This window comes from Dreissena polymorpha, chromosome 1, assembly GCF_020536995.1.
Source record: "Dreissena polymorpha isolate Duluth1 chromosome 1, UMN_Dpol_1.0, whole genome shotgun sequence".
Taxonomy (NCBI): Eukaryota; Metazoa; Mollusca; class Bivalvia; order Myida; family Dreissenidae; genus Dreissena; species Dreissena polymorpha.
This window is the reverse complement of record NC_068355.1, coordinates 193,991,373-194,008,453: the sequence shown is the minus strand read 5'-3', so window position 1 is coordinate 194,008,453 and position 17,081 is coordinate 193,991,373. Positions and strand designations below refer to the sequence as shown.

At 34.7% G+C, this 17,081-nt stretch overlaps 1 protein-coding gene across 4 annotated transcripts in view; it reads left to right on the top strand.

The window, feature by feature from the left end:
* LOC127864423 (uncharacterized) overlaps window positions 1-17,081 on the top strand; it is a 36,183-nt gene that overhangs the window by 13,741 nt on the left and 5,361 nt on the right. For 2 of the 4 annotated variants that reach the window (XM_052404059.1, XM_052404058.1), the window contains exon 3: window positions 9,084-9,439. The exons of 1 other annotated variant lie outside the window; for it this stretch is intronic. In XM_052404059.1, coding sequence (XP_052260019.1) covers window positions 9,084-9,436 — 353 coding nt within the window. In that variant the 3' untranslated portion in view covers window positions 9,437-9,439. Of the gene's footprint in view, window positions 1-9,083; window positions 9,440-10,048; window positions 10,117-17,081 lie in introns of those variants that run through there. One more of the 4 variants, XR_008041910.1, reaches the window with a different exon arrangement.

Sequence of the window (17,081 nt, the reverse complement as noted above, 5' to 3'; positions counted from 1 at the left end):
AATTTGAGTTACAATGCCATGACGTTAAATTTTATTTACACTTAAATGTATTATGAATATTGCTGGGCCAAGTGTGAGGTTGCTTTGCATTGACCGTTCCAAGGCGGTGACCCCAGCTTTATTCATATTTTGTGTTTATGTTGGCTTGTATTGTGCTGTATTGTGCTGTTTTGTACTGTTTGGTCAATCGGTCACTTGCCTTAAATAAAGGACCAACTAATTGTTTTAATGAAAATTCAATACTGCTCCAGTAGCTGGAGTTTCACTTTTTTATATTGACGTTTAAGTGGTTTTATTATATACAAATAGAATGCAGGTCGTTAGAACATGTATGCGGCCATTTGCAATGTTCAAAAAGTGTTATCTAATGCGTGATTGGCTGTTGCTATACACATGTGTGCTGGTTTCTCTATTAAAATTGTTTTCTTATGCGTGATTGGCTGTTGCTATATATACTCGTGCACTGGTTTACTACATTAAATAATTATTATCGGAAAATAACCTACCTCCAGTTGAAAAAGTGTGCCAGTCCGCAGATTAATCATAAGCTATTTATATAAACTTTCGTTTTTGATTTTCGGAAAATAGAGTAGTTTTGTTTTTAAAAAAAATACCACGGAAATTTTACTTGTCCCCGGACAAGTCAGCTTTCAAAAACTGCTTGTCCGGAAGGGGAAATAGACGACTCAGACAACTCGGACAGCATATTTCAGAACCCCTGATAAATATAAATAATATAATCATTCTCCGAAACTGCAACGCTCTTTGGTTTGTTGCGTTGCATGCCAACCATATAGTGGTTCTTTGCTAAGTTTCCTCAAAGCATGTCTCCCTGGTCAAAACTGTAAATTGCGCTTCATGGGTCAACTGATTTATATAGATTAATGTCTTTGATAATCCCTAACAACACAGACACGCAAGGCTCAGGGGTTCAATATTTGGTGTGTAACATGTTAGTGTTTTCTTCTTCTAGGTGTGATCAAATCATACATTTGGAGTTAAAAATAACCGGTCCTTGTTTCACATGCTTAATATTTACTTATATAATAAAGAGTTAAACAATATTATTCTCTCAAAACGCATGGGTCAGGTGATAATTATTTTGTATGTGACATTGTATGGTGGTAATCTTCGTAGTTTTTGTATCATGCCCATTGGCTTCACATTAACCCCAACAAAATATTGAGGTAAAAGACACAATATACCTTGAAACCTAGATTTATTTCATTGAACATTTTCTTAAGTGAAAGCCGTATAAAGAATTAAATAGCACATGTAGCAAGGATTTAAATCGTTGTAGTAGAATTACTCTGCTGACTGTATATAACTAACTAGCAAGATTAATTATATATAGAACACAACTTTTGAACTACTGTATGTAGTTGTATACTTTATAATAGTATTTTACTTTAAAAATTTTGTAAAAGACTCACAGTATTGTCAAAATAAAAAGGTGTGACCTTTTGCACATATTATTTTGTTCCTCTCTTATTCACAGTTTAAGTTCAAATGAAAATTTCTATGTAATGTGTTGTCTGTATTATTTTAAGGAGAAATAGCAATAACATGTTTTGGATATATAATAAACAGAGAGAGCTATATAAATGTGAAGATAATAATAACCCTTGGAACAAATACATAGAGCCGATTGAGCACCAGGGCCCTTGCTACACTTTGGGGGATTGGGGCCAGGGCCCTTAGAGGGGGGAATTTCACATCGTTTTTGGCGAAAAGGGGAATTTTACAAGATCTTTTCACCAATCATTCAACACTTAATATTGCCCTATTTTAATGCAATTTACATAAATATACATTTAATCAAAGGTTTTTAGCAAGATACCAGCTGGCAACATAGGTATAAAAGTAAAAAAAAATAAAAAAAAATGTTTTGGAGGGTGGAATTTTTAAGTGAAATAGGGGAAACAAGTATACTATTTTAAGGTGGGAATGGGGCCGAATTTCGGCCCCAAAAACGGCCAAACGAGGGCCCTGAGCACATTTATCAACAGAGCCTGAGGTGTGATAAATTTATTTGCATTCCTTTCAGTACAAATCTTGCATTATGAAAACATTATTTACAGTTGATAGATCATCATATTTCGGCTAAATAATAATTCATTTTCGAAAAATAATGTCAAGAAAAATAAATAAAACTTTCTTGTGACTTTGACGGACATACAAACATCGGGAGCCAATGTTATTTTCTTCAGAAGCTGTGTTGCATACTTTTTTTTATAAATAAAGAAAAATATGAGTGGGTGGGGAATGGGATTATTGATGCACGTACCTGTGGTTTAGTCCTAATGTTCATTATAAAGAAACATAAAGTACCGGTAGTACTTCTAGGACATTTTCGGGATGTTGATTTTTATCTATAAAAATATTACAGGATATGCATTTTAATAAATATGCATATTTATTAAACCTACCCAAATTGTTTAAACACACCGAAAGTAATCAATGGTGACACCTCTGAAAAAACTCTTTTTTTTTTTAATTTCGTATCACATAATATGGGCATGATATCAACAATGGTGTTCTGAAGATTAACTTTCATAATTGAAATTGTTCCTGCTCCGTTTTCAATTAATTTGATTTTAAAATATGCTACATTTGTCTCGTTGTTAATGTCCGTCCTTTCAGAAATGCAATATGAAAATCATTTGTTAATACTCACCAATTGGCTAATAGCGTGTGGTATTGGCTGCAATAGCCAATGAAAATCGCTGAGGCTTTACAAGTCGACTTGGCACAACAAAACAGCCCGTATTATAAACAAATTTTGAACAACACTTTGGCAATCTCTGCAATTTTTTTTTTCTAGTTTTGGATAAAATACCAGGTCTGCGGGTGAAATGTAAATAAAAAAAAACTTCTATTTTTATTTGTCGAAAAATAGGGTCGGGCGCTCCCGTAAAACAAATAATTAAAAAAATGCTGGCCTTAGAAGCACATAGTAGTATATATACATGTATATATATATATTATATATATTTGACATATAACCAAGACCAGCCTAGCCAAATAAGCAACACAAAGCAAATGATAAAGCAAAATGATAAGCAACTAATAGTAATAAATGATAACTGAGAGATTTGCGCTAATCTAAACCGTAAGCTTACAAATTAATGAAGACAATTAAAGACATAAAATAAGCATGGCAAAGTGGTTATTAAGCACATGGTAGTATACAAATATATGACAGAGCAATAACCAAGACCAGCCTAGCCAAATAAGCAGAACAAAACAAAACAAAAACATTGATCATTATCTTCATACAATGATACACTATATTAATTATCAAAAATAATTATTATCTATCTATCCAAATTGCAAACTTACGATATGTTCCCATAATTAGCTATTTCATTTGATTACACATTTAACATAAACATACACGAAACTTTCAATGTGTTTGTAGATTAACACTTGCTTTTCATCAATATTTCGGCCTTTGTTTACATTTTAGCGGAGTGATGCTATCTGCGTAAATGGGCATGAAAATTGTTCTCATAATTGTTATTAAATATCTCGATAAATTAACAATAAATGCAGTTTTTAAAGGTAACTACTGAAAATATTATGCTTGGTGTCCTAGATATTTCCATGAAAGAGCGTAAAATTACTTCGATGTGTTTCGCCAAGATTTCTGGAATTTATTGAGCCCGCTGCAGAGATGTTGTATGTTGAGGCACAAACAACAACTGTGCTAGGAGAATGTCTTTCTAGATCAAATGTTTTGTGCCTCCCAAAAAGAGTTAATTTATTAAGTAAGTGCCTTATTCGTCTGCTTGCTTTAAGATTCTGATTTAATTTCCAGTCGGTTAATATTAATGCTTATTGATAATGATTTAATCACGTGAAATTAAATTGCTTGGATTATGAAAAGTTTCGATGAGTGTCTCCTTTATTTTTGTTCTTCATACATGTATATATAGTAAAACCATCAATAGAGATACAATAAAAATTAGGAATAATTGTGGTTAAAGTGGAAAATTCTAAAAATGAGCAATATCTCTGTATCCCATAATTTTTAGAAATGTCTGCAAAATTATGTTATTAGATATATGCTCATTTATATTATGAACCAAAAAAGCTTCCAAATTTTTTTTACAAATACCTGAAGTGTTTCATTTTGATATCAAAGAAATACACTTATAAATTCATATGGGCACAGTAACAATAAAAACTATTTTCATATTATTCTACAAGTCTTTGTTGGTTCATTATATAAACACATGGCCAATTGTTTAATTTTAATCAATTGGGAAATAAATATGGACGGTTGTGATAAATATATCAATCTATCCTTATATGGCCTGTGATATATGTGATTTGAAAGTATATGTTACTGTCACATGTGACTGTACAAAGCACTCAAAGAACAACAATACAATGAAAAGATGTAACAACTCATTCAAAATTAACAAATGTTTTATTTATCAATACAGTACTTGCAATGAAGAGTTTTTTTTCATTTTGTTGCATCACAATTCAAATAATTTGTTTATTATGTCATTGAAACTCATCAACTGGTCAACTTTTTTTACGCCCTTCTCAATTTTAACAGTTTTCAGTTTTTCAGAACATAACTCGTTGGCAAATTCAATTGATGTCAAAAACAAAGAATTAAAAATAACGCAAGTTGGGAAGTCCAATTACTGATGAAATTTCTCAGGAATGTTCCTGGGGTAAACCTCTTTCAAATTTGTTCAAAATATGCCCCTGGGGTAAAATTTGACCCTGCCCAGGGGGTCACAAATAAAAAAAAAATCTTATATAAGGCCTAATTTGTAAAAACTTTCAAAATCTTCTCGTCCATAACTATTGGGCTTAGGGCTATCAAATTTAGTATGTAGAGGAACATATGCTTATATAGGGTCTATTTTGTGAAAACTTTACAAATCTTCTCATCCATAACCATTGGGCCTATAGGGCTACCAAATTCCGTATGTAGTGGCATCTTATAGTACTCTACCAAGTTTGTTTAAATTATGCCCCTGGGATCAAGTTTGACCATATGCTCCGAGGGTCACAAAATTGAACATATGCTTATATAAGGCCTATTGTGGGATTAAAAAAAAAATCTTCTTGTCCATAACCGTATGGCATAGGGCTACCAAATTTGGTATGTAGTGACATGTAATAGTTCTCTTAGTTTGTTCAATATGCCCCTGGGGTCAAATTTAAAACTGCCCCGGGATTCACAAAATTGAATATATGCTTATAAAGGGCTTGTCCATAACCATTTGACCTAGGACTACCAAATTTGGTATGTAGTGACATCTTATAGTCCTCTACCAAGTTTGTTTATATTATGCCCCTCGGGTCAAATTTGACCCTGCCCTGGGGGTCACAAAATTGAGCATACGCTTATATGGAGCCTATTTTGTGAAAACTTGTGAAGGGCTATCAAATTTGGTATGTAGTGACATCTTATAGTAGTGTCTACCAAGTTTGTTCAAATTTTATCCCTTGGGTCAAATTTGACTGTGCCCTGGGGTCACAACGTTGAACATATGCTTATATCATGTCTATTTTGTGAAAACTTAAAAAATCTTCTTGTCCATAACCATCCAATCTAGGGCTGTCAAATTTGGTATGTATTGACATCAAATAGTCCTCTACCAAATCTGTTCAAATCTTATCCCTGGGGCCAAATTTGATCCTTCCCCGGGGGTCACAACATTGAACATATGCTTATATAATGCCTATTTTGTGAAAACTTAAAAAAATTGTCCATAACCTTTAGGCCTAGGGCTACACAATTTGGTATGTAGTGAAATTGTACAGTCCTCTATTAAGTTTGTTGAAATTATGCCCCAGGGGTCAAATTTGACCCTGCCCTGGGGGACACAAAATCGATTATATGCTTATATAGTGCCTATTTTGTGAACACTTTAAAAATCTTCTTGTCCTTTAACCATAAGGCTGTGGCACTTCTAACCTTATGTGAATATATAAGTGTTCAAAGGTTCGTTTAAGTCGCATTGTGTAATTTTTTGTTTTGACTTAAATGTTCCAGGTTCGTTTAACTACTCATCAGTTTGCGAAAGAAAGCAACAAGTCTTTTTATAGCATATATAGTCTTTTATTCTTGTTTAAAATGTTTGTATATGTTGTTTTGTAAATGTATATTTTTCTTATTTGTATTGTAAATGTATGTACTTCTTATTAAGAAATTGAACAAGATCAAGACAAGAAAGAAACAAGATACTCCAACACAAATATAATCCGTCCAGAAAGTAAATGTCCGTCTCTCCTGCACTTACTGTAAAGCCGTAAAATTATAATGTTTACTGTGCGAGTTGCTATCAATAATGGCTCGATTTGTTTTAAAAATACCCCACTTTTATACTTATGCTTATATAAATGCTTATATAAACAGTCATGTTCCAGAAAACGTGATCTCAGCAAGTAAACAAAACGTTCCATCACCCTGTCAAATTGGAGTATTTTTTCCTAACCCCAGTAAACAAGCATTTTGTGACTGTTTTAACATTAGTCTGACCGCCAAATTACCAAGGCTTAAGAGCATCCCTACATGTATGATAGTTTGAATTGGATTCAGTCAGCTTACTAGGACAAAAGTGTTACAAGGCATAGGGCTACCAAATTCGGTATGAAGTGACATCTAATAGTTCTCTACCAAGTTTGTTCAAATTATGCCCCTTGGGTCAAATTTGACCCTGCGCGAGGGTCACAAAACTGAACATACACTAATGGGGCCTATTTTGTGAAAACTTTAAAAATCTTCTTGTCCATAACCATTGGGCCTAGGGCTACCAAATTTGGTGTGTACAGACATCTAATAAACTTCTACCACATTTGTTCAAATAATGCCTCTGGGTCAACTTTGACCCTGCACCTGGGGGTCACAAAATTGAATAAACGCTTATAAAGCGCCTATTTTGTGAAATCTTTAAAAAAAATCTTCTTGTCAAAAAACATTCTGACTATTGCTACCAAATTTGGTATGCAGTAACATCATTCTTATAGTCCTCTTATACCAAGTTTGTCCAAATTATTCCCTTTGGGTCAAATTTGACCCACGGGTCACAACATTGAACATTATATATGCTCATATCTTGCTTATTTTGTGAAAACTTTTAAAATATTCTTGTCCTTAACTCTAGGACCTAGAGCTACCACATTTTGTATGTAGTGAGATATAGTAGTCCTCTACAAAGTTTGCTCAAATTATGCCCCTGAGGTTAAATTTGACCCAACTTAGGGGGTCACAAAAGTGTACATGTGCTTAAATAGGGCCTATATTTAAGTATTTGCACATGCCAAGAATATTTGTTTCAGCCTTTTCTTCAGCAGTGGAGTGATACAGGGCTATCATGACCCTCTTGTTTGTTATTTGTGGAGATTTCATGCTCGTCAGGAGATGCCTGCCCACCGCCACTTCCAGAGCTGCATGATCACCGACACTGGTGTCATCAGCATGTGACCTGGCATACATGAAATACATAAATCTTATATACATGTATACAGTATTTATTTATTTATTTATGTATATATTGTATCGTTTAATAATCTTGTTGTGGCATTGTAGATATGGTGCCTGCCTAGCCATTGCGAGGCCACTGGTTTGATCCCTACTTGGGGAGGGTTCTCATGATCTTTACAAAAACACTATGTACTGGTTCTTCCCAGGAAACAGACTTGAGAGTATCTCAATAAGCCCAAGTCTTTGGAGGCAGTCTAGCTAAAATGAATAAGTTTATTAGTATACATACATTAATCTTAATGTTTATTTGAATGGTTTTCAATAAAGTTAATATTAATTTCCTAGTCCTACCACATAAAGTATGTTATGTTTTGTTCTCACAAAAACAATTCATGTCCATATTAAAAAAGTGGTTGTTAATCTTAAGAATCTTTGAACCAGAGGCATGTTACTGTTGAGTTAAAATTATATCTACATAAATATATACATAAACAAGCTTTCGCAGCCAAGCGTTGGCACCTGTTATGCTGTGCTCTTGTTTTAAATCCATACAATCACAAATTGGAAAAAAAATTATCGACTTAATGAACCGAATTGGGATTTATTTTTTTAATCAACAAATATTGACTCATATGGCCTTTATCTTGTTTTTTTTCAATCATATAAATTATAGTTATATACTTTGTGAGATGAAAATAAAATAACAGTCGGATGTCATAGCAGAAAACCTGCTGATGTATTATAAAATATTTGTTCTATAATTCATATGTGCCCGTTGAATGCTACAGTACATTGTAGCCAAAACAAGATTCAGAAATATTGATTATAAACATGAGTAATGAAGTATTTTGACTGTCACTGCATGGCATGTCTATAAATAGAAACTGAGTTCCTGGGAAAGAGACACTTTCTGACCTAGTCCTAATTTTGTGGTTTTTAAATGATTGTACATGTACAATATCTTTGATAAATTGAATAATTTCATAACACCATAACAAAGGTACTCTTGTGGTTGTATTCTTTTATGAAGTGTTCAAATGTATGTATTAATTTCATTGCAATTATAGTAGTAGATCTATGTTCATTTAAACATTTTGCTGTTGAAATTGGTTTGGTAACTAACTAGCTAGAAAAGTGTCAAAAACTGCTGTTTTGAATATTATTTTTTTTTATATAAACACTTGAAAAACACAAATAATGTTGTAACACGGCACATGAATTATAACTGCTTTGGTCAATTTCACTTATTTCAGTACATAGTTATCACATGTATACATGTGTGGGAAATCTATTCATGCTGCACATAGTAACATGGTATAAACTGTTGATTGAACTGTGCAATTGTTTCTGTATGTGTAATTGTTTCCATCTGTGTAATTGTTTTGCTTCAATTCTTATCTAACTCACCAGTCGCATTTCAACATGTCAAACGTTAACACAATAGCTCTGCTACTGAAGTTTATTGTCACGCTTAACTATTGAATCATTGAAATGTATGCATATATTTTAGATGTGTAAAGGCCTCTTTATAGCAACATATGCGTAATACAATATCACTGCAGTATGTTTAATAAGATTATTTAACATTGACAGTAATTCAATATCTTGATGTTACTCTGTTTTGCAGTAGACAAGTGTGCTGTGAGTCCCACAGGAGACAGGCTGTACATCACCAGCTACAGGCAGAACAAGCTTCTCACCCTGGCCAGGGATGGCACACTCCTGGCTACATACACAGACCCAGCACTAGATGGCCCATATGGTCTACATGTGACCCCTGCAGGCCAGGTGCTGGTCTGTGGATGGGGGTCCAACACTGTACTACAGGTGGACAGCGAGGGGAAGAGTAAGCTGGCTACTCTTGCTACTCAGGAGGATGGAGTGAGTTACCCATGGTCAGTCTGCTACAGCAGCACCACATCATCCATCATTGTGGGACAGTGGTGGGGTGACAACATCCTGGTGTTCAGAGTGGAATAGTGTGAACATGTATGTATTAGTTGTTGTAATAAGTGATTAATATTTCAATGACAATGTGTTGTTTAGCATACGAACATAGTAGTGTGTGATGTTACAATACAACATTAAGTGTGTAGTTAAAGATACAAATAATTTATGTGCACATATTGTTATCTGATTATACAATGTGAGGGTTTTTGTTGGAACATTAGATCTAATGCATATTATGTTATGTTGTCTTAACATTTGTGTCATTATGGTGCTAACATTTAGTTCTTGTAAACTGTGCATGAAAAAACAAAGCATTTTAACTGAAAATTTCATCTTTGTACATAGATGCACATGTACATAGCAACTGAGGCTATTTTTAGACTTTCATTTCTATAAACACCATGCCATGTAAGAAATGTATATGGATGAATTTTTTTTAAATAAAATATTGTTTAAGTAATCTTTGGAGGAGCATATATTGATATTTTACGCAATGTTTACAGAAAGGTAACACTTGATGTGAGATTTATTAATTTGCCATATTTTATGCTGTTGAACATTTGTTATTGATTTTCATTACATTTATATAAATTTGTGTCCTAAATATACATACAAGAAAAACATCAAGCTATTTTGCTGCTCCAGTCGCTGCCGAGTCAGGACAAGAATGCTGAGGATGTGGTGGACAAGGATACCTGAATACACAGAAGGTAACAAAGACGTTTTAATTATCAGGCCTTTTCATGGCCAATTTGGGAAAAAATGCAATTTTGGGATTTTTATTTTTTTCGTGCGAAAAGTCCATTGATTTCAGAAAAACAAATTTAATATAACTATTTCTAATACTTAAAATTAAAAGAATAAAATCATATTATGCTAGTAATATACTTTTTTTTTAGATCTTATTGAAATATAATTGAGACATATTAATCATAAGGCAAATATTAAGCCCCCCTTTTGAAGAAGAGGGGGTATATTGTTTTGCACATGTCGGCCTGTCAGTCTGTCGGTCCTTCTGTCCGTCCACCAGATAGTGTCCTGATGATAACTAAAGAACGGTAAGGTCTAGGATCATGAAACTTCATAGGTATATTGATCATGACTGGCAGATGACCCCCTATTGATTTTCAGGATACTAGGTCAAAGGTCAAGGTCACAGTGACTCAAAATGGTAAAATGATTTCCGGATGATAACTCAAGAATGCTTACGCCTAAGATCATGAAACTTCATAGGAACAATGATTATGACTGGCAGATGACCCCTATTGACTTTCAGGTCACTAGGTCAAAGGTCAAGGTCACAATGACTCAAAATAGTAAAATGGTTTCCGGATGATCACTCAAGCATGCTTACGCCTAAGATTATGAAACTTCATAGGTACATTGATCATGACTGGCAGATGACTCCTTTAAATTTCAGGTCACTAGGTGAAAGGTCAAGGTCACAGTGACTCGAAAACAGTAAAATGGTTTCCTGATGTTATCTCAAGAACAATTAGGCCTAGGATCATGAAACTTCAAGGGATATTGATCATGACTGGCAGATAACCCCTATTGATTTTCAGGTCACTAGGTCAAAGGTCAAGGTCACAGTGACTCGAAATAGTAAAATTGTTTCCGGATGATAACTTAAGAATGCTTACGCCCAGGATCATGAAATTTCATAGGTACATTGATCATGACAGGCAGATGACTCCTATAAATTTTCAGGTCACTAGGTCAAAGGTCATGGTCACAGTGACTTGAAACAGTAAAATGGTTTCCTGATGTTATCTCAAGAATAATTAGGCCTAGGATCATGAAACTTTAGAGGTATATTGATCATGACTGGCAGATGACCACTACAGATTTTCAGGTCACTAGGTCAAAGGTCAAGGTCACAGTGACAAAAAACATATTCACACAATGGCTGCCACTACAACTGACAGCCCATATGGGGGGCATGCATGTTTTACAAACAGCCCTTGTCTTAATAACTGTATTTACGCATGTGCAGACATGTGGTGTCACCATTATGAACGCTTTTAATCCACACTTGGAGATCGAATGCCTAATTCTCTTTTTATGCCCCCATTCTAAGAAGAGGGGGTATATTGGTTTGCTCATGTCGGTCCGTCCGTCCGTATGTCTGTATGTCTGTCCACCAGATGGTTTCCGGATGATAACTCAAGAATGCTTAGGCCTAGGATCATGAAACTTCATAGGTACATTGATCATGACTCGCAGATGACCCCTATTGATTTTGAGGTCACTAGGTCAAAGGTCAAGGTCACGGTGACCCGAAATAGAAAAATGGTTTCCGGATGATAACTCAAGAACGCTTACGCCTAGGATCATGAAACTTCATAGGTACATTGATCATGACTCGCAGATGACCCCTATTGATTTTGAGGTCACCAGCTCAAAGGTCAAGGTCACAGTGATCCGAAATAGTAAAATGGTTTCCAGATCATTACTCAAGACAGTGCTCCAGCCAGCTTTTCTAAATAGAGGGGAGCTTCCCCAAAAAGGGCACATTTCACGAGTAATTTTGGAAAATAGGGCATTTGGTTAAAAATATACTTAAGTATATACTTTGTTTATACTATATACTTATTAATTGTAAACACTAGTGCATTGGATTACTGAACACCAATTGTATGCTGTTCCTCATTTTGTGTAATGAAATTACAATAAATATATTACTATCTACATTGGGGCGAAGGAAAACAACTTAGTAGCCAATTTCCAAACCGACTTGGGCTAGCATCCGACTACACGCATTAGAGATATGTAGATATCATATTTCTTTCCGGTGTGTGTGTGTTTGTGGGGGGGGGGGGGAATTTTGATGTTTTTTCATCATGTGTCATCATTTAATAGTTGCAATAATCCAACTCCCAGCTATTGACCCTCAGGGTCCTGGCTCTGAGTTGTGAGTATGTACTAATAAAAGCTCAGAGCATTCAAGAAGAACTACATCATTGAACTGCATGTTAATCTTTCAGGTTCCAGTTTCAGCATCAGTGGCCTTTTAAAAGAAAATGAAATGTAAAAAACATGAAATAAATTCAAGGGTTTCACTGGGTCAAAAAAACGTTGTGACTGTCACTTCTTAAATTCGTTGCTTTAAATAACTTTGAGCCAATGCTTATCCACAATAATAATATTAATTAAAACAAAAATCTATATTGACAAATTTAAAGTCTAAACAATGATCAATGTCACCATGAAGTAGCATCCAGTCTGGAGATTAAAATGAAACATTGTTATTGTTAATAATAGGATTAGCTAAAGAAACTTCAGCGTACAGTTTATATAGTATTGACAGACCTGTACGCTGAAGCTAACCCCGTATCGAAAGTCAACCAGAGTCGTAACATATTTATGTCACGCTATAAATCAAAGAAAGCTCATTTTCTTGGATACATTTCTACATATATTGGTGAATGAATATAAATTACTGCATCGAGGAATATTTTAAGGTTCAAATGTTTCAAATGCATCTTACAATAGATGAAAATAACTCTCATCAGTCTGAAATTCACAATTTTGACGCCATTGTCGCTTTGTCACGTGACGAGTTTTTATTTGGATACTTTCGGATCGACCTTGACATTTCTAGCTGAAATTGTAAACATTACTTTCGTTTTCTGAAATCTATTATTTGTGATTAACAACTTACGTCTGGTGGATTATAAGACTGATTTCATTGTGAATCAGGTAGTTTTATATAATATTTACTTTGACTTTGTATTAACACTACAATTCCTTTACAAAATAAGCCAGAATAATTAAAATACCGGGAAATGTCATTCTGAATTTGAAAACACTTGAGCACATGGTTTGTTACTAAAATAAGAAATAACGTAATATGACCGTGAAATCTCGGGAGATTCGCATTTCAAGAAAGTCAGTCACATCGCTGTTTTTCTCAATATGTAAGAGCAGAATAGATACATTTTAAATGTTTAAGATAGTATTTTGTGAAAGAATATATCAGTTAAATGTGAAAAATGTCAATCTTTCCAATCAAGTGGTTGATTTTGGCCAACAACTGCATTTAAAAGCTGTTTTGGACCGGTCTTTGTTAACTGTCAACTTTTCGGGAATTTCTGGTTGACTTTCCTAATGGGGTTGGTCCATAACTATAAAGTCGCGCCAGTCAAAAATCATAACAAGCGACATTTAAAGTTATGGTAGCCAGAACTATAATAGGATATATTTATTTCACAACACGTTATTTTAACTAATGTTAACAACGTTGACAGTTTTGTTTGGTCGCGAAAATATATGACAATATCAACATTACATTTTACTTGCAGAGTGATAAATCCTCCTTCCAAACAAGTTCTTTATTTGTTGAAGTAACAATTGTCTGCCCCTATTCATGTTAAAATTCATCATGATTGAGGACAGACAGTGTTTTAAAGTTCAGAAATAAAATCCAAATAAAATCCAAACACAAATATGTTTCCATTCCGTAATTTCGGACTTAAAAATAATCGCGTATTTGCATTAAAAAAAGATGTATATTTTCAAATGTTAATAGGTATTTTGAATTAAAAATCACTATTTTGCAAACAAAAAATTATAGCCAAATTATAGCCAAAGAATTCAGAAGTTTAAAAAAATCGATAGTGCTGAGTTTGATTTCATTCAGTGTGATTGTGCCTAACCAAAAGCGTGACCTCAGAGATGATCTTTCACAGCATGTTACTATTGTCTGCAACAAAAGGCAAATTAGTGATCTGATAACAAACCATGCCCTTGGGGCTTGTTTGTTCACAATGTGTTGACTTATTACACCACAGGCAGTCATGTAAGGGTGTTATCTGTGTATTCATTTAGAGATCAAAAGGGTATTTGACAAAAAAATAGAGGGGCGCTTTTTAAGTGTGCAAATTTTAGAGGGGCGCAGCAGCGCCCCTCTATTTATTGCTAGCTGGAGCACTGTCAAGAACGCTTTGACCTAGGATCATGAAACTGTATAGGTACATTGTTCATGACTCTCAGATTACCCCTATTGATTTTCAGGTCACTAGGTCAAAGGTCAAGGTCACAGTGACCCTAAACAGTAATATGGTTTCTGGATGATAACTCAAGATCACTTACGCCTAGGATCAGGAAACTTCATAGGTACATAGATCATGACTTGCAGATGACCCCTATTTATTTTAGGTCACTAGGTCAAAGGTCAAGGTCACGGTGACCCGAAACAGTAAAATGGTTTCCGAATGATAACTCAAGAACGCTTATGCCTAGGATCATGAAACTTCATAGGTACATTGATCATGACTCACAGATGACCCCTATTGACTTTCAGGTCACTAGGTCAAAGGTCAAGCTCACAGTGACAAAAAACGTATTAACACCATGGCTGCCACTACAACTGACAGCCCATATTGGGGGCATGCATGTTTTACAAACAGCCCTTGTTAAAGAAAGAAAAACGCTTTGTGTATGGGTCCGTTTCACACACCCATAAATATGCCAGGAAAAGACCTGCTTATGTATTCCCTATGTATTAAGAATGCAAAAAAGATGAGGTGGAAAATTAGTATGAATTTACTTAAGATAAAATATCCTCTTTACTTGTTTGTATAGTGTAAACTCATATATATATATTCATCCGAAATTTCGTGGTCAAAAAGACTTTTACGGACACATTAGTTTATTTTGTGGATTTCTCAGTTCAGAAAAATAAATGATGAATTTGTGTCGGTTATTTTTCTGTGTGTGATAAATTTGTGGATCAGTCAACCCTTAAAATCAACAAAAATAATGTCCCTCAAATAATAATGGTTTACAGTGTAACCTGTGTATTAAGAATGTTAAAGATGAAATTGACAAGAATGATATGATTTAACAAAACATAAAATGGCGTCTTTTAGTGTGTATATCATGTTATAGCAGGACTTGTTTTACTTGAGGATCAAAAACTCTTCTTCAGCTCGATGCTTTCCAACTTATCATACAGGAACCTCAGTTACACAACACCCCGAGAATTTCTGTCATCCTCATAAGGCCTTGAGTTTTTATAAAGTTGTGAGATATTTAATAAAGCTTATAAATATGATTCCATGGAATGTATTTGTTCTCAATAAGAAGGACCCCGGCCTCATTCCCAGAACAGTGTAAGAAAAGCTTTAGAGTTAGTTTCCATGCATGCAATGGCAACAAGGTAAGGATGCATGTTATGGGAAAACAGGACTTAATGCATGTGTGTAAAGTGTTGTCCTAGATAAGCCTGTGCAGTTCGCACAGACAACACATTCCCCTTTTATGGAGTTTTTAATTTAAATGAAGTCAGGGTCTTCCCCAGGCCATTTAAGCGCCCCTTACCGGGGCACTTGAATTTCGAAATCAGAGTCCCCGGGGCGCCTGAAATTTTCCGATCAGTGTATTCTTCAGTAAAAGAAAGTGTAGATTGTCCAAAAAAATCAAGGTTTCCCTATCAGTGTATCAATATTCCCTGTTTTAAAAGAGCACTCGGTACCTACTTTCACAAGTAATCGCCATAAACACCACATGGGGTAATGGATAATCCACTGATAAGAGAATAGCATGACGCGCGTATCGATTATTTTAGCCACATTACACGGTCATTTAAATGCTGACAATGATGTATCTGGTAGTTTTCCAGTCGTCAAACTGTGAAGTTCATCGTCCAATCGGTTACGCGAATGCTTATGAGGGCGGGGTTAACTATCGACCATTATTTTTGATTGACGTCGGGCATGAAGTAAGAGTTTATCGCAGCTTGATTAGCAAGAAGTTGTACCATTTAAGTAATATAAAACCGGTAATTAGTACAGTACAGAACATTAAAGACGGTTTCGGGCATCATCATCACACCTTTTTACTGTAAACAAGTGTTACCTATGACTCATAATTAATACGAGAAATTAATTGCAAGTGGTAAACAATTAATTATTATAGCGAGTAAGTTGTGCAAATGACTCCCGGTTACAATTATTACCGAAACCCATTCCCGTAAGTCGATGTTAACGCGTTTTTAATCCGAAACACACTTCCGAATGTAAATGTTACCGCAAGGTTAAATATTTTTGCTTCAAATTAGCAGTGCAAATTTATTTTGTGTCGAATCTTTTTCTCAATTAAAAAGAGCGCGAAAATTATGCAGCATGTACAACGTAGCGTCTATTGCATACAAATGGCGTGTATTGAGCGTTTTAACAAGCCCACAACAGGTCAGGGGATTGACGCATATTCAGAGGCAATATTTCATCAAATCATCTATAAATAGTCACTTAAAAAATGGCAAGGTTTGTGTTAAAGAAATAACTGAAAGCTTTTATCGTAAATATTTACCAGAAAGAGATTGATAAAAACAGAATAAACGGGATTATCGGGTAATAAATAGAAACTTGAAAAATAGTAAGTATACAGTAATAGAGTCGGGTTGAAACGGATGTATTGGGGAATCGTTCGAGTCGGGATTTTACTATCTGTGCAGAAAAGTTTTAAAACAATTAAACAATATAGAAAAATATATTTTTAAATGACTGGGAGATTTTTTTGAAGAGTCATAGTGCACCAAATGACGTCTTTTGACGCTGTTTTTCTTTGAGTTATAACGCACCACAGAATGTGAATTGACACGTTAAATAAAAAAAAAAACGTCGGGAGGGCACACCCCGAACCCACCCCCGATCGGCCCCGGGGCGCCTGA